Source organism: Haliotis rufescens, unplaced genomic scaffold (assembly GCF_023055435.1).
Source record: "Haliotis rufescens isolate VD_foot unplaced genomic scaffold, xgHalRufe1.0.p SCAF_16, whole genome shotgun sequence".
Classification (NCBI taxonomy): domain Eukaryota; kingdom Metazoa; phylum Mollusca; class Gastropoda; order Lepetellida; family Haliotidae; genus Haliotis; species Haliotis rufescens.
The window spans coordinates 17,763,653-17,790,994 of record NW_025963846.1 but is presented as its reverse complement, the minus strand read 5'-3'; the positions used below and the strand labels follow the sequence as shown (position 1 = coordinate 17,790,994).

The window sequence follows — 27,342 nt, the reverse complement described above, 5'->3', positions numbered from 1 at the left end:
CCAAGCCATGTGGGTTTATGAAGAATAGGTTTATGCAAAGAAATCAAAACACCCCACTTGGCCCTGTTATGAATGAACTGCAACTGTAGAGCCATGACATCAGTTAACCTATTCTAGAATCATGGACATCTGTGGTAATGTTTGATATTTCAATTTGAAATGGGGTCACGGGTGGCCCAGTTGGTTGAGGCACCACAATTCACTGTGCAAAGGTGGTTGTGTTTGTGGGTGAACAAAACTGGTTAACATCTGAGTCCTGCATCACTTCGAGCTTTCCTCCCACATTAAGCTGACACGCCCTGTCATACTGGAATGCTGTTAAAAGCGGCATTAAACACAACTCACTCGGTCACCTAATTTGGAAATGTTTTTCTGACATTTGCTTCAGACTTGAGGCCGAGCAAGTCTTAAAAATCTCAGAATGAATTCTCAAAGGAAATGAATCCATGTCTAATGGGTATGAGTATATAGTCAATATGGTAAATATGGTAATATAGCTCATTATGCTCAAGAAAATATTGTTTACAATCAATATTCATTTGTCTGTGTTCCAGGAGACCAACCTTCTGAGGGTCGTGCAAAGGTAAGATTTTGAGAAATATTACCCATAAGGATAGACACCGTAACTTTTCTCCTATTTGGACATGTGCATTTTAGTGATTCTCAATGCTGATTGGTCAATTGAAGTCATGAAAACTTGAAACTTTGAATGACACATAATCTGCTGCTCGTCCATTTGTTAATGTCACACTGAGCAGTAGTTCAGATGTTTGATGGTGGCGTGTGAATAATCAAGGCTGGACTACACAGTCGAGTGATCCACGCCCTTGGAGTACGATGGCACGCTATCATCCAAGTTGGCCACCTGGTAGACAAGACCAGGTTGCACCCAGGTCCCCTATGCTTATCAAAGGTGAAACATGCATATAATCTTGAAGTCCCCAGAGTTTGATGAAGCATGACAGATTACACATCACACAAGGATTATTGATCAATGGTAAATAAAGCGTAGAGGTATTGAATGCGTTCAAAGATTGATGTTGTTTGATTTGTAAGAATTGGACACAAATTTGAAAGATTTTGACGCGTACTTGATGCATGTGGACACTGGTGTATGTGTTATATAGGAAAATTGAGCCCTGGCAGAGTTTGGGCACACCAAAAGCCTATTATTCTTACAAATCCTCTACCTCTATTACATCATTGCAAAATTCCTGTAATTTGGTTGCAATCACTTTATAATTAGATCTCATGGACAAAGTGATCCAGAAATAGAGCTGACACATCATTCTATGGCCAGGCAAAGCATGATTTCCCAAACTGTGACAACTGCTGATGGAAAACCCTCACCAACTACCACTTCGGCGAGATCTTCTAAGTCAGTTCATGGCGGGTGGGCATTGTCCACAACCCTCTGGTGCATTCTTGCAATGGTGTAATAGACATGATAGAGGTAGAGGATTGGTAAGAATTATAAGTACAATAGCAACCAAAATAGAAACATAATCATGGTGAACCATGATTCAAACCCACGATCACAGGAACAATAGTCGTCATTTTAATAATTCTGAGAATACTACATCTTTTACATCAGAAGTACTCCCACTCTACTCTCCATTCGTGAAAGAAGTGAGGATTTTCCTGCCTATGCTTGCTGAAGAGCTGTAGGCTGATGGGTGCTAATGTGGTGACAACTAGTTGTGTGTAGCTGACAGTGATGATTTGTTTGTTTGTTGTTTAATGCCACATTCAGTAATATTCCAGCTGTATGACGGCGGTCTGTAAATAATCGTGTCTGGGCCAGACAATGCAGTGACTGATATCATGAGCATCGATCCACGCAATTGGGATCAATGACATGCATCAACCAAGTCAGCGAGCCTGACCACCCGATCCCATTAGCTGTCTCTTACGACAAGCATTGTCGCCTTTTATGACAAGCATGGGTTGCTGAAGACCTATTCTACCCCGGATCTTCAGTGTTGATGACTTGAAAACCGAAGATTGAATTATAGTGTGATTGCAGCCAAAATACAGGAATTCTGATGTAATAGATGTAGTATTCTTAGAATTATTAAGAATGATAACTGTTGTTCCTGTGATTGTGGGTTCTAAGCCCAGTTCAACCCAACTATGTTTCTAGGTTTGTCAGCACCATACCTGTGCTTGTAGGTTTCACCAAAGTGGTAAACACCTGAGACTTACACCACTTCAGAATTTCCTCCCACATTAAGCTGACATGCGTAACAGGAACACTGTTCTAAGCACCTTGAAACCAAACTCACTCACTCTTTCCAATCCATCCATCCATCCATCCATCCATCCATCCATCCGTCCATCCATTTGTTGTAGGTGGATGAAGATAAGACCAGGACGCTCTACGTGTTCGACCTCCAACCGACAACAACAACGACTGATCTGTTCAGGCACTTTTTCCAGTGGGGAGACATGATGAAGTTCCACGTATATAATGATCCTGATGGACAGTGAGTACAACTGATGATCAGGCCTTGCATGTAAGGTCACTCTGAAATCTGCGTTCAGTATGAGAATATCTGCTTTCAGTGTGTGAAATAATATTGCTGGCCAGGTGGGCAAGCTAACCTTAAAAGTTAGTCACCATTTTCAAATTTCACTGAATTAATTGTGCATTAATGCAATGGTATATTTTTCTGATGTTTTAGATGAAATGAGAGAACATATTTTTTGTTTTGAGAGGTTTGCATTTAAAAAATCACTGTTAAAATTTCAGTAGCCAGTCATGATAGGGACTTTTCAAAATCAGTAGCAAGACCAAAACTTGCTAGCCGCAGACTAGCAGGCAGATGGTTATTTATTTATTCTTATGACTAGTGCCAATTTCACAAACATATTGATTATGGTAAAGTGAATCAAAATATCTATCGGGTGAATGATTTGTTTATGCATTCTAAATTTGTGCTGTATGTCCAGAGCTCTAGGTGTGGGCTAGCTCGTGTAACCTGATTCACAGGTTTACCCTGATTATCTTCCAAGCACACCACCTCCATACCCAAATTTGTTGGTGGTTTAACCAAGGTGTTTTCGCATCTATGACCTCCATTACTTGGGGATATCCTCAGACATTGGGTCGCACACCACTAAGGTACTAATCCGTACCGATCACTTCAGGCGAGCTAACAAGAGATAACAAATTTGATCAATGAAAATGTAAAATGTTGCAATATAAACATCACCAGACATGATGATTTACGCATTCATTCAAAAATTTGTTTGAAATATTTTCCAATTTTCAATGTCCATAACTATGCCAATTCAAGGGATAGTTTAATAACAATGTTTCCGTCCTCTGATGTAAGCATTCTAAAATATTTAGCACATTACATTAAAGATACCATCAACCTCTGATCTTCACAATTGAATATATTTGCTGTTGCACCCATGTTAAAAATACCTTCATGTATTAATTATAGTAGTGGAATGATAGACAGATGCATTGTTGGATCGCGATTTTGTACTTCTCGATACAAGTATTCAGGTATTGATCACAGTAGCACACTAAGTAAACAGGATCGATTCTTACCTTAAAAGTATTCTTTAATAAATGTTACACCAAACACTAATTACTAGTCAAAACAAGTAGTGAAAACTTAAATATTTTCATCCATTCTGTCATACCTGACACTGCCAACTGTAAATCATTAGTGTGCCAGGTGTTTCACCATCCTGTCCATAAAAAAATGGGCTTACACACCACAGATAAGAGCACATGCAAGTATCGTGATATGTATCGGATCGTGAGCAAGGTATCGTGATACGTACGGATCGCACAGTTGGGGTATCTTCCCAGCCCTAATTACATGTAATTGTATGTGGGCCTAAGGCCTTAATACTGAAATAAATGATTGATTATTGATTTAGCATTTCAATTTTAATTCCGTTCTGCATGGCATGGTTTTGTATGTAGAGATTAAGGTAACCATGTGTATTTTGTCTTGTAAACTAGGCCGGAAATAGCAATCAGCAGTACAATGTGGCATTTCACCCTATTTTAAACTCTCGATATTGGGGCAGAAAGGTTTCACAGATTTTAGTGTTTACATGGGAACAAGGTCACACACCTTTTTTAAATGGAACATAAATTTTTTCCACATTCCAAAGTATGATGATCGGCAGATCATTGACTAGTAGTGAGAAATAAACACCCAATATGGTATTTCAGTTCTACAGGTTCTGGCGTTGTGCAGTACATCCGCCAGGAGGACGCTCAGGCTGCTCTCGCTGCTGGTCCACACTTCATCCAGAAGAAACAGGTTACTGTCTCGGTGAGCTCTAGCATACTTGTTCATAAATACATGCTCCCCAGTACCCCATGCTTCTCTCCCTTAAGGTTTAGTAGAATAGGTTCCCAGTTCCCCTTGCTTGTTTCCCATAGGTCCCCAGTACCCCATGCTTGTCTCCCTGGGGGTTGAGAGATAGAATTGGTGCCCAGTACCCCATGCTTGTCTCCCTGGGGGTTGAGGGATAGAATTGGTGCCCAGTACCCCATGCTTGTCTCCCTGGGGGTTGAGGGATAGAATTGGTGCCCAGTACCCCATGCTTGTCTCCCTGTGGGTTGAGGGATAGAATTGGTCCCCATTACCCCATGCTTGTCTCCCTGGGGGTTGAGGGATAGAATTGGTCCCCAGTACCCCATGCTTGTCTCCCTGGAGGTTGAGGGATAGAATTGGTCTCCAGTACCCCTTGCTTGTCTCCCTAGGGGTTGAGAGATAGAATAGGTTCCCAGTACCCCATGCTTGTCTCCCTAGGGGTTGAGAGATAGAATTGGTCTCCAGTACCCCTTGCTTGTCTCCCTAGGGGTTGAGAGATAGAATAGGTTCCCAGTACCCCATGCTTGTCTCCCTGGGGGTTGAGGGATAGAATTGGTCCCCAGTACCCCATGCTTGTCTGCCTGGGGGTTGAGGGATAGAATTGGTCCCCAGTACCCCTTGCTTGTCTCCCTGGGGGTTGAGAGATAGAATTGGTCCCCAGTACCCCATGCTTGTCTCCCTGGGGGTTGAGAGATAGAATTGGTCCCCAGTACCCCATGCTTGTCTCCCTGGAGGTTGAGGGATAGAATTGGTCCCCAGTACCCCATGCTTGTCTCCCATAGGTCCCCAGTACCCCATGCTTGTCTCCCTGGGAGTTAAGGGATAGAATTGGTCCCCAGTGCCCCTTGCTTGTCTCCCATAGGTCCCCAGTACCCCATGCTTGTCTCCCTGGGGGTTGAGGGATAGAATTGGCCCCCAGTACCCCTTGCTTGTCTCCCTGGAGGTTGAGAGATAGAATTGGCCCCCAGGACCCCATGCTTGTCTCCCTGGGGGTTGAGGGATAGAATTGGTCCCCAGTACCCCATGCTTGTCTCCCTGGGGGTTGAGAGATAGAATTGGTCCCCAGTACCCCATGCTTGTCTCCCTGGGGGTTGAGAGATAGAATTGGTCCCCAGTACCCCATGCTTGTCTCCCTGGGAGTTAAGGGATAGAATTGGTCCCCAGTGCCCCTTGCTTGTCTCCCATAGGTCCCCAGTACCCCATGCTTGTCTCCCTGGGGGTTGAGGGATAGAATTGGCCCCCAGGACCCCATGCTTGTCTCCCTGTGGGTTGAGGGATAGAATTGGTCCCCAGTACCCCATGCTTGTCTCCCTGGGGGTTGAGAGATAGAATTGGTCCCCAGTACCCCATGCTTGTCTCCCTGGGGGTTGAGAGATAGAATTGGTCCCCAGTACCCCATGCTTGTCTCCCTGGGGGTTGAGGGATAGAATTGGTCCCCAGTACCCCATGCTTGTCTCCCTGGGGGTTGAGAGATAGAATTGGTCCCCAGTACCCCATGCTTGCCTTCCTGGAGGTTGAGAGATAGAATTGGTCCCCAGTACCCCATGCTTGTCTCCCTGGGGGTTGAGGGATAGAATTGGTCCCCAGTACCCCATGCTTGTCTCCCTGGAGGTTGAGGGATAGAATTGGTCCCCAGTACCCCATGCTTGTCCCCCATAGGTCCCCAGTACCCCATTCTTGTCTCCCTGGGGGTTGAGGGATAGAATTGGCCCCTAGTACCCCTTGCTTGTCTCCCTGGGGGTTGAGGGATAGAATTGGTCCCCAGTACCCCATGCTTGTCTCCCTGGGGGTTGAGGGATAGAATTGGTCCCCAGTACCCCATGCTTGTCTCCCTGGGGGTTGAGGGATAGAATTGGTCCCCAGTACCCCATGCTTGTCTCCCTGGAGGTTGAGGGATAGAATTGGTCCCCAGTACCCCATGCTTGTCCCCCATAGGTCCCCAGTACCCCATGCTTGTCTCCCTGGGGGTTGAGGGATAGAATTGGCCCCTAGTACCCCTTGCTTGTCTCCCTGGGGGTTGAGGGATAGAATTGGTCCCCAGTACCCCATGCTTGTCTCCCTGGGGGTTGAGGGATAGAATTGGCCCCCAGTACCCCATGCTTGTCTCCCTAGGGGTTGAGGGATAGAATTGGTCCCCAGTACCCCATGCTTGTCCCCCATAGGTCCCCAGTACCCCATGCTTGTCTCCCTGGGGGTTGAGGGATAGAATTGGCCCCTAGTACCCCTTGCTTGTCTCCCTGGGGGTTGAGGGATAGAATTGGTCCCCAGTACCCCATGCTTGTCTCCCTGGGGGTTGAGGGATAGAATTGGCCCCCAGTACCCCATGCTTGTCTCCCATAGGTCCCCAGTACCCCTTGCTTGTGTCCCTGGGGGTTGTGGGGTAGAACAGGGCCCCACTATATGCCATGTTTGTGTCCTATCACATATGCACTGTGGAACACCATTTTTGCTTACAATTGTGAATATAATCCAAGAAGAGGTAAAAAAGGAGTCCTCAAGATCATGATGATCAGTTTGGGATATGAATGAAACAAGACATATATAGATCCAGTGAAGTGACTTGACAGATCGAATGGTCAGACTTGGTGACTTGGGTGTCTGCGTTGAATGGACCATTCCTTTTGACTTCAATCTGGCCCAGATTCGTTTATTTATTTTATTGGCCAGAATATGACTTAGACAATGTGTAGTCAAGAGAATTCTGTTTTTGCTTGTTGCCCAAACTGAAATGTCTAATTAATGAAACTTGTTTCTTTTTCCAGGACAAAAAGAAGGCAGGTAAGTTGTCCACAGTTAGAAGGGTTGTGCACAGTTGGTTGTCATCTGTTCCTAAAGTACTCCATATGTTTCTATGGTTCTCGTTTCTTTGGGCGGTGAGTATATATTAACAGTAACAGTAAAATATACACACATTGATAGATGTGTATAGGCTTATGAGACACATACTGGGACTAAATGACTCAGGGGGAGGGGGGATTCTTTGAAACATGCAGTCCAGGTTGTGGGTACCCAGACTCTATCCAAGCTTCAGAATCACTTGTCAACAAACAACTCTCTGTGTTCCAGATACGAGGACAAATGAAAGGCAAAGGGAGGTATGTATTTCAATGAAACAAAGATGATATTTATTCTGTCTTATACATCAAGGACTAACCAGTAACTTCATTATTGAAAGTTACTTCCCTTAGTTAAGCAAGGATCTGCAGGTTAGGGGTTTGATTCCCAGGTTGGCTTCATGTTTGCTTTGTCAGCACCATACCCATAATCATGTTTTACCAAAGAGGTAATTTTCCTCCAACTGATCCTCATGTTAGATGTTGCATACCTTGTTAGATACCAAGAGATGTCATTGGTTCATGAACCAACGTACCAACGTGCAAGTAATAGTACCTTGCTAACCACACCTCATGCACTGGCTTAAGGTTGAAAAACCTGACTTCTTTTCAATATCTGACATCTTGTATTGTTTGATGTTTCTCACATGTTCAGATATATGTTGCTTGTTACACATCTTCTGTTTCTTGGTTTCAGATGATGAAAGCTGCAGAAGGTAGGATTTCTAGAAAACACTGACCCATTGGAGCGAAGACCCCATGTTTGAAAGAGGGGACTACGGGCCTCATCACTTGTATAGATTGTACTGGACGTGAGGAGATTAAGTTCTCAGCACCTTTGTCCTTAAGACGGGACTACGATTGGGCCTCATCACTTGTATAGATTGTACTGGACGTGAGGAGATTAAGTTCTCAGCACCTATGTCCTTAAGAGGGGACTATGATAGGGCCTCAACACTTGTTTCATCTATCTGTAGACACAATGTGGTCCTTGAGTTTCTCCAATTGAAGAAATATGAATGAGTCAGATGAAAACCTAGATTTGTTGTCAACGCTACTTATTTCTTTGTTTCAGATCCAAAAACAGCAGCTGCTCGAGCATCTCTGGAGGTTTGTATGTTCGCAGTTCTTCCTTTCAACATGCTCAAGCATATATCTGTCTGGTGGTGCACCTGCTCAAACATATCTGTCTGGTGGTGCACCTGCTCAAACATATCTGTCTGGTGGTGCACCTGCTCAGACAACTTTCTGTCTGGTGGTGCACCTGCTCAAACAGATATCTGTCTAGTGGTGCACCTGCTCAAACATCTTTCTGTCTGGTGGTGCACCTGCTCAAACATCTTTCTGTCTGGTGGTGCACCTGCTCAAACAGATATCTGTCTGGTGGTGCACCTGCTGAAACATCTTTCTGTCTGGTGGTGCACCTGCTCACACACATATCTGTCTGGTGGTGCACCTGCTCAAACATCTATCTGTCTGGTGGTGCACCTGCTCAAACAGATATCTGTCTGGTGGTGCACCTGCTCAAACATCTTTCTGTCTGGTGGTGCACCTGCTCAAACAGATATCTGTCTGGTGATGCACCTGCTCAAACATCTTTCTGTCTGGTGGTGCACCTGCTAAAACATATTTGTCTGGTGGTGCATCTGCTCAAACATATATCTGTATGGTGGTGCACCTGCTCACACACATATCTGTCTGGTGGTGCACCTGCTCAAACATCTTTCTGTCTGGTGGTGCACCTGCTCAAACATATATTTGTCTAGTGCGGCACCTGCTCAAACATCTATTTGTCAAGTATCGTACCTGCTCAAACATATCTGTCTAGTGGTGCACCTGCTCAAACATCTTTCTATGTGGTGTACATGCTCAATGCACACATCACCTTGGTTTGATACTGGTATCTGTCTAGGGGATCGATGCTCATGATATCAATCACTGCAGACTCCATTATCTACAGACCACAGTCATATAGCTGGAATATAGCTGAGTGCTGCATAAAACAACAATCAAACAAAACATACAAACATTCAATATCTTCACGCCAAAACGCCAAAGAGTTTTTGTTTAATTTTGTCGTTGAATGGAGATTACATTTAGTTTTTTGAAAATATCAGGGAAATATTTATGCTAAAATTTTCTCTGTTGCAGTCCTCACAGAACAAGCTGTTTGTGTCCAACATACCTACTGGCGTGACTTCCTCCGAACTGACAGAGCACTTCTCGATGTGGGGGAAAATCCACTCATGCCACATAGGAGGAAATGTTGGGCCGTAAGTTGATGCAGCATTTCACTGCCTCTGTGGTCTACTGGATAGGGCGGGAGGTTGGGGATTAAAATGTCGACTGGTTTATACCAAACGACATTAAAAGATGTTACCGTGGCTGACACTTGGCCTTTTGAGGATAAAACAAGAACAGTTTGGACTCAGTATACTGGGGTACAACATGTGCACTTGGACACATGCACACAAACACAAACACACAGACATCTCGCTATAAAAGTGCAATAATCTTGAAATTTGACAATTACCATATTGATGTAATAAGCGCCCCGCTCTAATAAGCGCCCATGGCAATATTTGCTGATATATTGACTGGTGAACAATCCCAATTAGCACCCTTCCGATTGATCAATGTACACAAGACTTATTTATTCGTGTAATACATGTGTTATATGTATCCTTAATTATGGAAATTAAATTCTGGAAAAATATATCTGTGGTATATAAACATTTCAGGCTGTCAGCATAAACCACGAAATTTGCGATCTTTCAACTCTGTTGTTTTTCACCAAAATAATATTCTAATAAGATCCCCCTAATTCTAATTTTGAGAGCACCCTGGGCACTTATTATGTCGAATACGGTGAGCCAATGTCAGCTCACCTCAGGGGGTCGAAAATATAATACAATATGATTTTTTTTCCTGTTCATTTTAAGAAAACAACAACTGGATGTAAATCTGACAATTGAGCAGCCCCGAATAAGGCTTGTCGAAGTTGGCATGTTTTTTTGTGTGTAGAGTCGCTTCCCTTTGAAATGTTAAGTACACCAGGATTTGCTGACCATTGTGTCTCAAGATTCTCCCTTATATGATCCTTGGTTTGTCAGCAGCCTACCCAATCTTGAGGGTGTCACCAAAGTGAAACGAGATTTTCCGGCTTTTAATTGCCCTTTAATGAGTGCTAAAAAGAAGATACCAATATCACATCTACTACGTTTTACACATGAAATTACAATTTCATCTACACAATTTTGTATGCTTGTGAAATTAACAATTCTGTTCAAAGCAAAACCCATCTCACTCTGTTCCAGAAACAACAACTATGGCTTTGTTCGCTTCAACAATGAAGAAGATGCTCTGAATTGTTTGAATGCGCCCCACACACTGCAAGACAGGAGGCTGTTTGTACAGGTGTCAGACAAAAGCAAACATGTGAGTATACACATTCCTTTCTTATGGTTGTAGCTATGAGTGGAGGCATGAGGACAGGGTGTGAATCCTCTGCGTGCATGCGTGCGTGCGAGCGTGTCATCTGTCTTTCTTTTCTCCACCTAAACAAACATCATTAGCAAGGAATTTGGAACCCTTTTGGAAACCAAGTTGTTTTCATTATCTAATGTTAGCAGGTACATGGTTCTACACTACAAGGTTCATAGAGGCTTGGGGGGGCACAGTTGCCCCAGTCGTCTAAGGTGCTGCGATTCGCTGTGCAGAGTTGCGTCCCCTGGGCACACCAGAAACCTATGATTGTGGGTTTGAATCCCGGTTTGCCCTGATTTTGTTTCTAGGTTTGTCAGCACCATACCCGTGCTCGTGGGTTTCACCGAAGTGGTTAACGTCTGAGACTTGCATCACTTCAGGCTTTCCTCCCACATCAAGCTGACACGCCGTGATATGACTGGAATAATGTTAAAAGCGGCGTTAAACCCAACTCACTCACTCACTCACTCACAGTGCATGTTAAAATTCATTGGTGCTCAATGTATATTGAGTGAGTTTATAATGACAACTTAAAACTGCTATGTCGTTATTGTCTCATATTTTCCAAAGTTTAATGTAATATACAATAATTGTTACGTATTAATTCCATCAGCTTTTGGCATTGGCACGTCATAAATTATATTCTATGGTTTCATTATTAGGTAACATAACAACATTAAAAGCCAGAAGACATCTTCTGCAGTTTATTACCAGATAAGTGTAATACTAACCACCCGGTTATGTATTAATATTATTATAAGAATCTATAATAAACAAACGTCCGTAATAAATACATGTCTCGTGCGTGATGCTATTTATAGTAACAGGATACAGCAATTTCCCAGCATGCCAAGTACGAGCATGCGCAATTACGATTCAGGTCAGCCATCTTGTGCAGGGGTCACAACAATGACAAGCAATCCCACCTCCATCCCCAACTACCGTCCATGTTTATCCTTGTTTCACTCTTATTTTTGTTTGTTTCTGGATTCTCACTGTTATATTCAATTTTTGTATTAGCAATCGGGGTATATTTACCCCTGCAGTCATTAGGATGGGATGCATTGGATGCATGTTGTCAAAACACAGGTCAGGCTTGACCTCCATCATGTCCATGGTATTTAGCATCTAATGCGTTTCTATCTGTAGTGTAGAATGATAGATGTGTAGTTAATTGTCGAAACCTTAGTATTCTATGTATCACTCTCGACAATTGATCCCAACAGCTTGGGCCTGACCGATGCTCAGTCAGGTACACATAAGTCAGGTACATGTAGTCGATTCTCCTGTGTTTATACCCAATGCTTGGGAAGGTTGTCAGTTGTGAAAGGCGAATCGATCCCTAGCTGGGCATGACTGATGCTCAGTCATGTACATGTACCAATAGCTTTCTAGTCACATGTTTACAGTGAGAATCCCCTTACGCCAAACCTGTTAGATATGTGTTATATTGAACGTGTTTCATGTATTAAATCATTGTTGCAACTTTCCTGTTGAATTGTCATTATAAATGACAGACTTAATTTTTGTACTTGTTAAAATAAATCTTGTTGGAAAATTTGCGATGTACATACTGCCTTTTAGGTCTGACGACTAAGATATAGTATTTTACTATTACATATCTGTATGAACCTTGTATTATTCATGAACTGCTTTTATGGCAAGTTTGTGTTATGATATGAGTATTTTTTGTTCAGATATATATATAACTTGTTATTACACGTCTTCTGTTTTTTGTTTTCAGTTGAAAAAAGCTGCAAAAGGTAGGATTTAAACAAAACACTGATTTTCATTTCTCCACAATCCTGAGTAGATCTGTTAACCAGTAATATGATATAAAATACCTTAGTTATCATTGATGTAGATTGTTTGTAAATGTTTCCTGTTTTTGTACAATTAGCTAAAACAACTAGTGGGATTCTGGCTATCTTGTCTTAAGAGCCAGCTAAGATTGGAGATTGGGTGGTAGCAATGAGGAATAGTGTAGCAATGTGCTCCTGTGTGACACAGCTCCTGTGTGCCTTGCTTGCAGGCCGTCTTGATATAGAATGCTCCTGTGTGCCTGGCTTATAGGCCGTCTTGATACAGAGAGCTCCTGTGAGCCTGGCTTACAAGCCATGGTGATAGAGACAGCTCCTGTGTGCCTTGCTTGCAGGCCATGGTGATACAGAGAGCTCCTGTGTGCCTGGCTTACGGGCCGTCTTGATACAGAGAGCTCCTGTGTGCCTTGCTTGCAGGCCATGGTGATACAGACAGCTCCTGTGTGCCTGGCTTGCAGGCCATGGTGATACAGACAGCTCCTGTGTGCCTGGCTTACGGGCCGTCTTGATACAGAGAGCTCCTGTGTGCCTGGCTTACAGGCCACGGTGATACAGAGTACTCCTGTGTGCCTGGCTTACAGGCCATGGTGATACAGAGTTCTCCTGTGTGCCTGGCTTGCAGGCCATGGTGATACAGAGTGCTCCTGTGTGCCTGGCTTACAGGCCATGGTGATACAGAGTGCTCCTGTGTGCCTGCCTTACAGGCCATGGTGATACAGAGAGCTTCTGTGTGCCTGGCTTACAGGCCATGGTGATACAGACAGCTTCTGTGTGTCTGGCTTACAGGCCATGGTGATACAGAGAGCTTCTGTGTGCCTGGCTTACAGGCCATGGTGATAGAGACAGCTCCTGTGTGCCTTGCTTGCAGGCCATGGTGATACAGAGAGCTCCTGTGTGCCTTGCTTGCAGGCCATGGTGATACAGAGTGCTCCTGTGTGCCTGGCTTACGGGCCGTCTTGATACAGAGAGCTCCTGTGTGTCTGGCTTACAAGCCATGGTGATACAGACAGCTTCTGTGTGCCTGGCTTACAGGCCATGGTGATAGAGACAGCTCCTGTGTGCCTTGCTTGCAGGCCATGGTGATACAGAGAGCTCCTGTGTGCCTTGCTTGCAGGCCATGGTGATACAGAGTGCTCCTGTGTGCCTGGCTTACGGGCTGCCTTGATACAGACAGCTTCTGTGTGCCTGGCTTACAGGCCATGGTGATAGAGAGAGCTACTGTGTGCCTTGCTTGCAGGCCGTGGTGATACAGAGAGCTCCTGTGTGCCTGGCTTGCAGGACATGGTGATACAGAGAGCTCCTGTGTGCCTGGCTTACAGGCCATGGTGATAGAGAGAGCTCCTGTGTGCCTTGCTTGCAGGCCGTGGTGATACAGAGTGCTCCTGTGTGCCTGGCTTACGGGCTGCCTTGATACAGAGTGCTCCTGTGTGCCTGGCTTACAGGCCATGGTGATACAGAGAGTGCTCCTGTGTGCCTGGCTTACAGGCGATGGTGATACAGGGAGCTCCTGTGTGCCTGGCTTGCAGGCCATGGTGATACAGACAGCTCCTGTGTGCCTGGCTTACAGGCCATGGTGATACAGACAGCTCCTGTGTGCCTGGCTTACAGGCCATGGTGATACAGAATACTCCTGTGTGCCTGGCTTACAGGCCATGGTGATACAGACAGCTCCTGTGTGCCTGGCTTACAGGCCACGGTGATACAGAGAGCTCCTGTGTGCCAGGCTTACAGGCCATGGTGATACAGATAGCTCCTGTGTGCCTGGCTTACAGGCCATGGTGATACAGACAGCTCCTGTGTGCCTGGCTTACAGGCCATGGTGATACAGACAGCTCCTGTGTGCCTGGCTTACAGGCCATGGTGATACAGAGAGCTCCTGTGTGCCTGGCTTACAGGCCATGGTGATACAGACAGCTCCTGTGTGCCTGGCTTGCAGGCCATGGTGATACAGAGTGCTCCTGTGTGCCTGGCTTACGGGCTGCCTTGATACAGACAGCTTCTGTGTGCCTGGCTTACAGGCCATGGTGATAGAGAGAGCTACTGTGTGCCTTGCTTGCAGGCCGTGGTGATACAGAGAGCTCCTGTGTGCCTGGCTTGCAGGACATGGTGATACAGATAGCTCCTGTGTGCCTGGCTTACAGGCCATGGTGATAGAGAGAGCTCCTGTGTGCCTTGCTTGCAGGCCGTGGTGATACAGAGTGCTCCTGTGTGCCTGGCTTACGGGCTGCCTTGATACAGAGTGCTCCTGTGTGCCTGGCTTACAGGCCATGGTGATACAGAGAGCTCCTGTGTGCCAGGCTTACAGGCCATGGTGATACAGACAGCTCCTGTGTGCCTGGCTTACAGGCCATGGTGATACAGACAGCTCCTGTGTGCCTGGCTTACAGGCCATGGTGATACAGAGAGCTCCTGTGTGCCTGGCTTACAGGCCATGGTGATACAGACAGCTCCTGTGTGCCTGGCTTACAGGCCATGGTGATACAGAGAGCTCCTGTGTGCCAGGCTTACAGGCCATGGTGATACAGACAGCTCCTGTGTGCCTGGCTTACAGGCCATGGTGATACAGGGAGCTCCTGTGTGCCAGGCTTACAGGCCATGGTGATACAGAGAGCTCCTGTGTGCCTGGCTTACAGGCCATGGTGATACAGAGAGCTCCTGTGTGCCTGGCTTACAGGCCATGGTGATACAGACAGCTCCTGTGTGCCTGGCTTACAGGCCATGGTGATACAGACAGCTCCTGTGTGCCTTGCTTGCAGGCCATGGAGATACAGAGAGCTTCTCTGTGCCTGGCTTGCAGGCCATGGTGATACAGAGAGCTCCTGTGTGCCTGGCTTAGGGGCCGCCTTGATACAGAGTGCTCCTGTGTGCCTTGCTTGCAGGCCATGGTGATACAGACAGCTTCTGTGTGCCTGGCTTACAGGCCATGGTGATACAGAGTGCTCCCCTGTGCCTGGCTTACAAGCCATGGTGATACAGATTGGACAGTGTTGCAGACATGGCTGACAGGATCGTGTTTTGTAATAGTAAATGATAATATATGTTTTAGATGGTGGGTTTTTGTTTTTTTACAGATCCAAGGGAAATGTCAGCTGCAGCATCATGCCAGTCCAAGAACCTTCCATGGGTATGTTGACTTGGTGGACAGTTTCTCTAGTGCTTGACCTCCACCTGACAGCAGTATACATATACCCTAAGAAACATATTGAGAGAGACCAGCGTTTATTCAGCGGCTTTGGAACAGTAATAACAATCACCCATCAGACTAGAGGCAGTTCAAGGGTAGAAAAGGTCTTCAGCAACCCATGCTGAGGCGACTAACGGGATGTGAGGGTCAGGCTTGCTGACCTGGATGAGTCGTGGCATCATATCCCAAATGCGTAGATCGATGCTCATGATGTCAATCACTGGATTGTCTGGTCCAGACTCGATTATTTACAGACCGCTGTCATATAGCTGGCAATATTAGCCTAAACGTGCTGCATGTAATATCTGTCTCAGAACTAGATAAATCCTTCTGTTGGTGTGTTGTCTCGGTGTACAATTTCTATAGTATTGTGTTTTCATCAACTTCATGCAATTGTTTTACTTTCTGAAGTTCTGTCTGAGCATGTCAACATTTTCACAAAAGTTTTAGGGAGTGATGGGGATGTGTCAAAATGGAGGAATTCACTTTTTCTAGCCGACATCAAACTTTAGAGTGCGCCATTACTTTTCGTAAATGTGACTTTTTCTGTTGCAGAAAAACAAGAAATGTCAACTTTTTGTCACCAATGTCCCTATCGGGACCACCCAAGAGGAGGTGTACGACCATTTCGTGAATTGGGGAGACCTGGATAAATACATAGTCAGACCAACTGCCACGTAAGTGCAATCGTTTACTTCATTAATATGCAGCAAGGGTTACCATTACCCTATCACTGTGCAGAGTTGCGTCCCTTGGGCATGCTAGAAACCCATAATTCTTATGAATCCTCTACCTCTATTATATTATTGCCATATTCTCTATTTTGGCGGTAGTCACACTCATATTGAATCTTAAGTCTTTTTCACTGTCAACTATGCACAACTAGTTGTCACCGCAATAGAACCAATCAGCTTACAGCTCTCCTGGTGGGAAAATCCTCACTTTTTTCCGGTGTGTGCTTGAGTGAACATCATCTTTTTTAGTTCTCGGTTTCTGTAGTCACACTAAAGCTAGCTAAATTCATTTCATTAGTTGCTATTACATTATTATTCAACTGATCTCCCTCATCTCTCAAGTCATGTGGGGGCACGGGTGGCCCAGTCGTCTAAGGCGCCGCGATTCGCTGTGCAGAGTTGCGTCCCTTGGGCACGCCAGAAACCTATGATTGTGGGTTCGAATCCCGGTTCGCCCCGATTATGTTACTAGGTTTGTCAGCACCATACCCGTGCTCGTGGGTTTCACCGAAGTGGTAAACGTCTAAGACCTGCATCACTTCGGGCTTTCCTCCCACATTAAGCTGACACGCCGTGATATAACTGGAATAATGTTAAAAGCGGTGTTAAACCCATCTCACTCACTCACTCTCAAGTCATGTGGTCATTTACATCCTTCCTGCTGGAAGTGTTGGGACATCCTTTCCGCTGAAGCTCTGTGCCTTCCTCTCAAAGATGGCTTGCAAGAAACTGACAGAATCCATTAAAAAAGGAAGAGGAAGGAAGACTGTCGATGTCATCACATCTCTTTTTTCCCATCTCTACAACTCCACCGGTTCTGTCTCCTAAGCCTACGACGCCTAAGACACTTGACTGATTGTTGGTTTTGTCACATTCTTTGGTACACATTGGAAACATCTCTTGTTAATGTACATTCTTTATATGTTTCTCTGGTTTGGGTTTCTTTTGGTGGTGAGCATATACCAGTAATGCAAGTGAAGGTACCACATATTTGTATGTTTCATGAATTTTTTATTTGTCCTTTTGATTTGATAGTCAGTGATACCAATAGGATTTGGAAACAACTATTAATAGATACAAACACAAGCGATCTAGTATTTACAGTAAACCATACTGAGAGTTTACTGGAGGCAGAGCCCAACTATCCCTGAGGTACATTCTGGCAATGATGTAATGGACGTATGGGATTTGTAAGAATTATTAGAACACTAGTTATCATTGTTAATAATTCTAAGAAAACTATCTCTATTACATTAGAAATACTCACACCCTCCTCCCCATTCATCTGCTTCTAGTTGGAAGATGTTTGGAAAGAAGTGACGATTTTCCCACTTTGCCTGCAGAAGAGCTGTAAGGTGATTGGTGCTACTGTGGTGACACCTAGTAAATATAGTTGATAGTGAAGAGAACTTCAGGAAGATTCAGTTTTAGAGTTGACTCTCATGGACGCTCATCTCATTCGGCTCGTTCCTCCTCTCCTAGTCATGCTGACTGTCGCCTACATGATCATTCTCGCCCTTATGATTATCATCATCAACGACAATTTTTTTCCTATAACTCTGCTTTGTCATAATGCCTACACCAACCTGGTGCTTGATTGAGAACGCTATCCACAGTATATGAACGCTTTTCTCGAGGGTACTCCTATGACACGCCTTACCTGGATTACAGTCTTCTGCTGAGCTATTTTTTACACTCATCAGCACAGAGACAACCCTCGTCACTCGGCTACTACCAGCAGACGCCCTTTCTCAAAGACCATGCCTGACACTCTTCCTTCAATGCGCTGCTCGGATGCCTCGTCTCTGCCTCTGGTTCGACATCCACCTGTTGTGACTGTACTAGATCCTCTGATGAAACTACAGTCTTCCACACAGATACTTCCTACCTCGTTGAATCCTGATGTTTTAATCTCCATCACATCACTTAACTTCAGTCTCTTTTACAAGCTGTGACGTCAGCGTGCTTCCCTCAGTCGGCTCCTCCAACAGATACAGTAACTTCTGTTCTGGCTTCTCCGGGTAAAATAGGTTCCCAGCACCCATGTCTGAAAGAGGGGAATACGATTGGGCTGCTTTTACAAGCTGTGACGTCAGCATGCCTCCCTCAGTCGGCTCCTCCAACAGATACAGTAACTTCTGTTCTGGCTTCTCCGGGTAAAATAGGTTCCCAGCACCCATGTCTGAAAGAGGGGAATACGATTGGGCTGCTTTTACAAGCTGTGACGTCAGCATGCCTCCCTCAGTCGGCTCCTCCAACAGATACAGTAACTTCCGTTCTGGCTTCTCCGGGTAAAATAGGTTCCCAGCACCCATGTCTGAAAGAGGGGAATACCATTGGGCTGCTTTTACAAGCTGTGACGTCAGCATGCCTCCCTCAGTCGGCTCCTCCAACAGATACAGTAACTTCCGTTCTGGCTTCTCCGGGTAAAATAGGTTCCCAGCACCCATGTCTGAAAGAGGGGAATACCATTGGGCTGCTTTTACAAGCTGTGACGTCAGCATGCCTCCCTCAGTCGGCTCCTCCAACAGATACAGTAACTTCCGTTCTGGCTTCTCCGGGTAAAATAGGTTCCCAGCACCCATGTCTGAAAGAGGGGAATACGATTGGGCTGCTTTTACAAGCTGTGACGTCAGCATGCCTCCCTCAGTCGGCTCCTCCAACAGATACAGTAACTTCTGTTCTGGCTTCTCCGGGTAAAATAGGTTCCCAGCACCCATGTCTGAAAGAGGGGAATACCATTGGGCTGCTTTTACAAGCTGTGACGTCAGCATGCCTCCCTCAGTCGGCTCCTCCAACAGATACAGTAACTTCCGTTCTGGCTTCTCCGGGTAAAATAGGTTCCCAGCACCCATGTCTGAAAGAGGGAAATACCATTGGGCTGCTTTTACAAGCTGTGACGTCAGCATGGCTCCCTCAGTCGGCTCCTCCAACAGATACAGTAACTTCCGTTCTGGCTTCTCCGGGTAAAATAGGTTCCCAGCACCCATGTCTGAAAGAGGGGAATACGATTGGGCTGCTTTTACAAGCTGTGACGTCAGCATGCCTCCCTCAGTCGGCTCCTCCAACAGATACAGTAACTTCCGTTCTGGCTTCTCCGGGTAAAATAGGTTCCCAGCACCCATGTCTGAAAGAGGGGAATACCATTGGGCTGCTTTTACAAGCTGTGACGTCAGCATGCCTCCCTCAGTCGGCTCCTCCAACAGATACAGTAACTTCCGTTCTGGCTTCTCCGGGTAAAATAGGTTCCCAGCACCCATGTCTGAAAGAGGGAAATACCATTGGGCTTCATCACTTGTATAGATTGTTCTGGAGGTGAGAAAAGTTTCGGTGGAACAGGTTCCCAGCACCCATGTCTGTAAGACGGGACTATGCGACTTCCTAAGACTTCCATGTCCCTTATGACTGTTTCTTAATGCTGACTAATATTTCTTTCCAGAAATAAGATGATAGCGTTTGTATCCTATGTGAACGAAGTGGATGCTCTGCGATGCTTGGATGCCATTCACTTTATCAAAGGCAACCGGTGGTATGTGCAATGGTCCAACGAGAGTAAAGTGGTAAGTTTTAGTCTTCTCTACCATGTATACAACCCATTCAATGTATTCTGTTTTGATTTAGAAACAGAGTAAATCTCCAGTATCCCATGCTAGTCTCCCTGTCTCACCTGTCATCTCTAGCAAAATGGATAATTCTCTACCTCTATTACATCATTGCCATAAGTCCTGTATTTTGGCTGCAGTCACACAAGACTAATCTTCAGAACGTTCAACAGAAGTCCTCTTCACCGTCAACTATACACAACTAGCAAGGTTTTCCCATCTCAGCAAGCTGAAGAGCTGGATGCTGTTTGGTGGTCCTAATATCTTGACAACCAGTTGTGTGTAGTTTACAGTGAGAGGACGTCTGTTGAAAATTCTGAAGATTAGTTTTGTGTGATTGCAGCCAAAATACAGGATTTATGGCAATGATGTAATAGAGGTAGTATTCTTAGAATTACTAGCAATGATGTAATAGAGGTAGTATTCTTAGAATTATTAACAATGATGTAATAGAGGTAGTATTCATAGAATTATTCAAAATAGTAATCATTAAGTGCTCTGACAGCTTGAAAGATAAGAAGGCAACCTTTGGATCCATTTGTATGGCTTTTTGTCTCTTACAAAATAACTAGTCTGGCACATTTTCACCCCTTGAGTGTTATATCACTGGATGAATATGGTTTTGAAAACAAAATTGATATATGTCAAACCATACAATTATTAAATTTACAATAAAAGTATGAAAACTGCAGGTTATGTATACCTGATATAGTTTCTCTTTTTAGTTCTGCTAATAATTCTGTTTTATTGCAGATGCAGGAACCACCTAGAGGTAAGAGAAAGAGAGGTGTCCTTTTCATATAGGGTCTAAGGAAAAATCCCCGGACAACTCTCCATTGCCGGCACGCCTAGTCGAAACGATGCGTAACAGATGATGACTATGTGACACTTGTTTGTGAAGAATAACCACTATATTCTTCACATTGACTTTTCAGGGTCCCTTCATTAGATGACCCATGTTGAGTTAATATCTATACATGCTCATATGTTTATGTAAGGTTGGATTAATGTACAAAAATAACAATATTATGACCGTCCTCACATGATCCTAACTAAATATTTTCTGGCAACAAGACAAAATTCTCAATACCAACATCACTCACTGGAAAAAAAAGGAAACTGCAAGAAACTGTTGAAATACAAAGAAAGAAGCCAGCCCTCCACAGAGACCAATGTCAACTAAAAATACAAAATATCATTTCTGTGTCATTTGAAAAAATATTAAGAAAAGCCTTCTTATCATCATTGATCAGGAGAGGTACACTAACATAAACCATTGAGAAGTTTAGTGCCAAATTTTGTTTTCCTCATTGATCAAATTCATAGTCAATAATTTACATCCTAATAGTGAAATAGATAATAGATACTTTACCACAATCAGGGAAAGGCATTTGTCTTGTTTTTTTAGGCTACCCACCATGGCTAATGGTAAAAAACATTTCTTAGAACATCAAGGTGCAGATCAATAATTAACTGTAAACATGATACATTGATAAATTAAAAACCATAATCAGACCAAACTGGTGTGATGTTTGTAGTTTCCACTTTTGTTTACTTTTTGTAAGAGTTAGCATCGGTGGGGGACTCTGGATATCTTTCATAACATGTATCACAGTAAGGCTATCTTTTTCAATTTTTTCTTCCCTTCACTAACCCACTAGGTGCACTGACCCGGACGGTCCAACCTTAAAGTATATGTAGCTACAGTAGGATAGTGCATGCGATGTACAGGAAGTAACTTGTCAACATTATATATGTTGCCAAAACAAGAAGATACAACTATCCTTTACATCTATTTATGTATCATACACATCTTGTGGGGTAGTCAGTATGATTTGTTGTTTGTTGGGACAAAACTCTGTAACTTACTACTATTTTTAAGAGCGTGAGTATCAGAATTAATTAAGAAATGATGGATCAATGAATTCACACCTGGGATGACTCAAAGCACTAAATATAAATGATGGGACACATTTTACATTTTCTAATGCCCCCCTTTCACTACGACCACGGATATCCCGAATCACCCCGAATCGGAAACTTTCGAAATTCGTGATGATTCCGCCAATAATGCAAACTTTCGTGGCTAATCAGGTTGAAAAATATGAAGTGTTCCAGGAATGGGTTAAGAAACATGTACGAATTACAAGATTCATGTACACATCATGCACGAATTATAAGAATCACCCACGACTTAGTTACGAATATGCCGAATGTTGTACTTTCTTAATTCTTAAATGATTTGTAGTTGACTCATTCTGTTTCGGTATTTTTTCGGGTTGAGGACAAGAAATGTTTGGAGCCATGAATTGCTAAGAATAGCCAAGAATGCAAAAGAATCGATTACAAGGCTGTTACGGAACATAAGAATTAATTACGAATAGATTACGATACAGCCACAAAATTGCAATACGTGGGTTGACCCGTCCACGAACTCCCGCGAACTGTATGAATGTTTGGGAATCAAATAAAATTCATTTAAGAACTTCAAGACATGATTGAGATTTATCTACAAACATGAAAAATTGCCTATTCGGGGTGATTCGGGGTATTCGTGGTCGTAGGAAAATGGGAGCATAAGAATCAATTTTACAAGAATCTCCCGTTACTGAGCCGGCTGCGATAATGCCTGAGTATTGTTGTAATGTTGTTTTGACAGTTGGAATATACTGTTATATCGCTATATTACTGCTCTGATATTTTTTTAAAATACTGCTGTAATATGGCCTTAATGTTACAGTGATTTTGCTTTGATGTTTTTATTAAATATTGCTATGATAGTGCCGTGGAATGTTGCTAAACTTTTGCTGTGATGTTGCAGTGATATCACCATAATATGTATGTGATATTGATGTGATTGCTGTGGTATATTGTTGTAATATATTGATATAATGTGGTTGTGATATAGCTGGGATACTGCTACATTATTGCTGTATTGTTGCTGTGATACAAGTGTAATGTAGCTGTGATACTGCTACATTATTGCTGTATTGTTGCTATATAGTTGCTGTATTGTTGCTGTGATACTAGAGTATTGTGCCTGTCCTACATCTGTGACATTACCATATTACTGACTATAACACAAAGATACATTCATGCTTCATGCTTTGTGAACAGCTTCCGACTCTCATAAATCTGATGTCACCCGGGATGCTCCTGCTAGACCTGCAAGATCTCCCCAGGATGCTCCTGCTAGACCTGCCAGATCTCCCCAAGATGCTCCTGCTATACCTGCAAGATCTCCCTGGGGAGCTCCTGCTGTACCTGCAAGATCTCCCCAAGATGCTCCTGCTAGACCTGCAAGATCTCCCCAAGATGCTCCTGCTAGACCTGCAAGATCTCCCCAAGATGCTCCTGCTAGACCTGCAAGATCTGCCCAGGATGCTCCTGCTAGACCTGCAAGATCTGCCAGACCCGCCAGTCCTGTAAGTCACTTAGTCATTGCTTTAACCGAGCTTGAAGTTCTAGGTTACTTTCAAAGTTGTGTCATGTATACAAGTCTTGTATATTCAATGACATTGTTACAAGTAGACAAGGGGAAGTTCATGTTCAGTAACATTGTTACCAGTAGACAAGTAGAAGTTCATATTTGATAACAGTGTTACCAGTAGAAAAGTGGGTGTTCATATTCAATAACATTGTTACTAGTAGACAATGGGGAGTTCATATTCATTAATATTGTTACCACTAAACCAGAGGAAGTAATATTTAATAACATTATTACTAGTAGACAAGAGTATGTTCATGTTCAGTAACATTGTTACCAGTAGACAAGTGGATGTTCATATTCAATAACATTGTTACCAGGAGACAAGGGGGAGTTCATATTCATTAATATTGTTACCAGTAAACCAGAGGAAGTTAATATTTAATAACATTGTTACTAGCAGACAAGAGGATGTTCATGTTCAGTAACATTGTTACCAGTAGACAAGTGAAAGTTCATATTTAATAACATTTACTGTAGACAAGAGGATGTTCATATTCAATAATATTGTTACTAGTAGACAAGGGGGAGTTCATATTCAATAACATTGTTACCAGTAGACAAGAGGATGTCCATTTTCAATAACATTGTTCAGTGTAGACAAGAGGACGTTCATATTCAATAACACTGTTACCAGTAGACAAGGGGAAGGTCATATTCAATAACACTGTTCCCAGTAGACAAGAGGAAGTTCATATTCAATTACACTGTTACCAGGAGACAAGGGAAAGGTCATATTCAATAACACTGTTCCCAGTAGACAAGGGAAAGTTCATGTTCAATAACACTGTTACCAGGAGACACGGGAAAGTTCATATTCAATAAGACTGTTACAAGTAGACAAGAGGATGTTCATTTTCAGTAACACTGTTACCAGGAGACAAGGGAATGCTCATATTCAATATCATTGTTGCCAGTAGACAACGGGATGCTCATATTCAATAACATTGTTACCAGAAGGCAAGAGGAAGTTCATATTCAATAACATTGTTACCAGTAGACAAGGGAATGCTCATATTCAATAACATTGTTACCAGTAGTCAAGAGGATGTTCATATTCATTAACATTGTTACCAGAAGCCAAGAGGAAGTTTATACCAGCTAACATAGAGGCCATCATTAAGTGCTATCATAAGGGTTCTAGACATCACATTATACATCAAAATGAAATTCCCTAATAAAGTTCTACTAGGTAGTATTCATGTTCTAGTTGACTGAATACCTAGTTGTGTGCTTACCTCGATGTTTACAAATTATAATAAATTATGGCTAGAAATCACTTGATGCTGAAGATGGCACTGATTAAATTCAGTTATTTGCACTTGATGACTTTGACAACCAAGTTGTGCAGAGTTATGTCCCATGGCAACCAGTATCTGATTGTCAACCCAGTTGTGCAGAGTTATGTCCCATGGTGACTAGAATCTGATTGTGAACCCAGTTGTGCAGAGTTAAGTCCCATGGTGACGAGAATCTGATTGTGAACCCAGTTGTGCAGAGTTATGTCCCATGGTGACTAGAATCTGATTGTCGACCCAGTTGTGCAGAGTTATGTCCCATGGTGACTAGAATCTGATTGTCAACCCAGTTGTGCAGAGTTATGTCCCATGGCAACCAGTATCTGATTGACAACCAAGTTGTGCAGAGTTATGTCCCATGGCAACCAGTATCTGATTGTCAACCCAGTTGTGCAGAGTTATGTCCCATGGTGACTAGAATCTGATTGTGAACCCAGTTGTGCAGAGTTAAGTCCCATGGTGACGAGAATCTGATTGTGAACCCAGTTGTGCAGAGTTATGTGCCATGGTGACTAGAATCTGATTGTCAACCCAGTTGTGCAGAGTTATGTCCCATGGTGACTAGAATCTGATTGTCAACCCAGTTGTGCAGAGTTAAGTCCCATGGTGACTAGAATCTGATTGTCAACCCAGTTGTGCAGAGTTAAGTCCCATGGTGACTAGAATCTGATTGTGAACCCAGATGTCAAGAGCTGTGTCCCATGGCGACCAGGATCTGATTGTTGACTTCACATCCCAGATTCATCCAAGTGATGATCCTTGTTCTACTGTTTCCGTGCTCACGTGGGTTACACATCTGGTAAAGTGGGAAACATCTCTGCTTCACCTTGTTCGGTCACACTTAGATATTGATGACATACTGTGATAATCTCCATCAGTTCAGCTCCCTCACTCTTTCATATTTAGGCTCCCCCTCTTGCTGCCCCCCCAACTCGGAAGCTGAGTATATCAGGGTTGACAACACGGACCTCCAATGACCAGCTGCTGTGCTACTTCTCCCGATGGGGCAGTATCGAGGACTACGAGTTGGAGAAGGATACAACAGGGAGGTGAGCAGTTGTGTCCCTTAGTCCTGCCAGGATCTGCTGGCCTCGGATCCCAGATTTGTCCTGGGCCCACTTGCACAAAGCTATCTTAGTGCTAATACTTTAACATAGGCTTAAAACAGTCGTAGCGCTAAGATCACTATGTGCAAATGGGCCCTGATTGTGATTTTTGGTCTGTCACCACCATACCAATGCTTGTAGGTCTACAATCTGTTCTAAGGAACCGACTATTTGATTTTCTGATGCAGGTAAGGCCTGGGATTTTGTATGGAGATTGGATATGTTTTCTGTTGCAGTTGCAAATGCAGATATATTTTTAAATAAAATTATGAGCTTAAATTTCTTCTTTTTCTTTTCTTTTTAACCTAATCCTGCATTGTTGCATTTTCTGCGAAAACATGATGAAACATCATCCCCTGAGAGAAAATCTGTTCCTGAAGAGAATTGAAACTGCTCACCGGAACACAACCTCCCCTCTCCGAACCAGCCAGCATACATGTCGTTCTTCTAAATTTTCGCCAACGAAAACGTATCGTCTATGAACATTATCCTTGGACTTGTGTGGATATCAAACTTTTTGTTTTCTTTCAGAACAGATTGGTTTGTTTATTTACTTGTGTATTCTTACATGCATATATTTGTTTCTTTTCACATGTCTGTGTCGTCTAGTACACTGTGAGTTTGTAGCACATGTTTTATTTTCCCACCATTTTTGGACTTGCTTCGTTCTAAATACAGTGAGGTTTTTGCTTGTGTTGTTGTCCCCGCTATAGCGTGGGATATAGTATTCACAACCGTCCGTACGTACGTCCGAACGTCCGTCCGTACGTCCCACCTGTTTGTTGCCGCGATATCTCAAGAACTAAACACTGGATTGTCTTCATATTTGGAACTATGGTGTATATACAGACTCCGCAGACACAAGTTGGTTTTTGTGACCTTGACCCCATTTTCAAGGTCACAGCAGGCAAATCTGCTTTTGGAGTTGGAAAACGGTGTTGCCGCGATATCTCAAGAACTAATCGCTGGATTGTCTTCATATTTGGAACTATGGTGTATATACAGACACCGCAGACACCAGTCGGTTTTGGTGACCTTGACCCAATTTTCAAGGTCACAGCAGGCAAATCTGCTTTTGGAGTTGGAAAACGGTGTTGCCGCAATATCTCAAGAACTAATCACTGGATTGTCTTCATATTTGGTACTATGGTGTATATACAGGCGGGGGACATTTCGTCACTTTGTGACAAATACTTGTTTTCCTTTGGTTTACATGCATTTTTAGTACCTCTTAGGTGTTTTCACGTATTACACACTCTATTTGTTGTGTGTTTGTGGCCTAAATGTTAGTTTTACACTGTTGGTCTTGGATACTTCAGCTCTGTTTCAGTTGTCTTTCTTCTATGTTAATTTTTGTTATGTTATTCTGACTTATTTTGTGCATGTTTTGATTTCCAAGTTTGCAAATCACATATGGCGCTGTTGAGGGTGCATGAAATCTA

The 27,342-nt window shown here is 43.6% G+C and overlaps 1 protein-coding gene across 1 annotated transcript in view; it reads left to right on the top strand.

Moving 5' to 3' along the window:
• LOC124122603 overlaps positions 1–27,342 on the top strand; it is a 66,304-nt gene that overhangs the window by 16,394 nt on the left and 22,568 nt on the right. The window contains exons 5-20 of the mRNA XM_048396937.1: positions 555–583; positions 2,353–2,486; positions 4,202–4,304; positions 7,112–7,127; positions 7,416–7,444; positions 7,881–7,899; positions 8,259–8,293; positions 9,335–9,456; positions 10,501–10,621; positions 12,414–12,432; positions 15,561–15,613; positions 16,229–16,350; positions 19,847–19,967; positions 20,763–20,781; positions 23,127–23,434; positions 25,701–25,843. Of these exons, the coding sequence (XP_048252894.1) occupies positions 555–583; positions 2,353–2,486; positions 4,202–4,304; positions 7,112–7,127; positions 7,416–7,444; positions 7,881–7,899; positions 8,259–8,293; positions 9,335–9,456; positions 10,501–10,621; positions 12,414–12,432; positions 15,561–15,613; positions 16,229–16,350; positions 19,847–19,967; positions 20,763–20,781; positions 23,127–23,434; positions 25,701–25,843 (1,393 nt within the window). The remainder of the gene's footprint in view (positions 1–554; positions 584–2,352; positions 2,487–4,201; positions 4,305–7,111; positions 7,128–7,415; positions 7,445–7,880; positions 7,900–8,258; positions 8,294–9,334; positions 9,457–10,500; positions 10,622–12,413; positions 12,433–15,560; positions 15,614–16,228; positions 16,351–19,846; positions 19,968–20,762; positions 20,782–23,126; positions 23,435–25,700; positions 25,844–27,342) is intronic.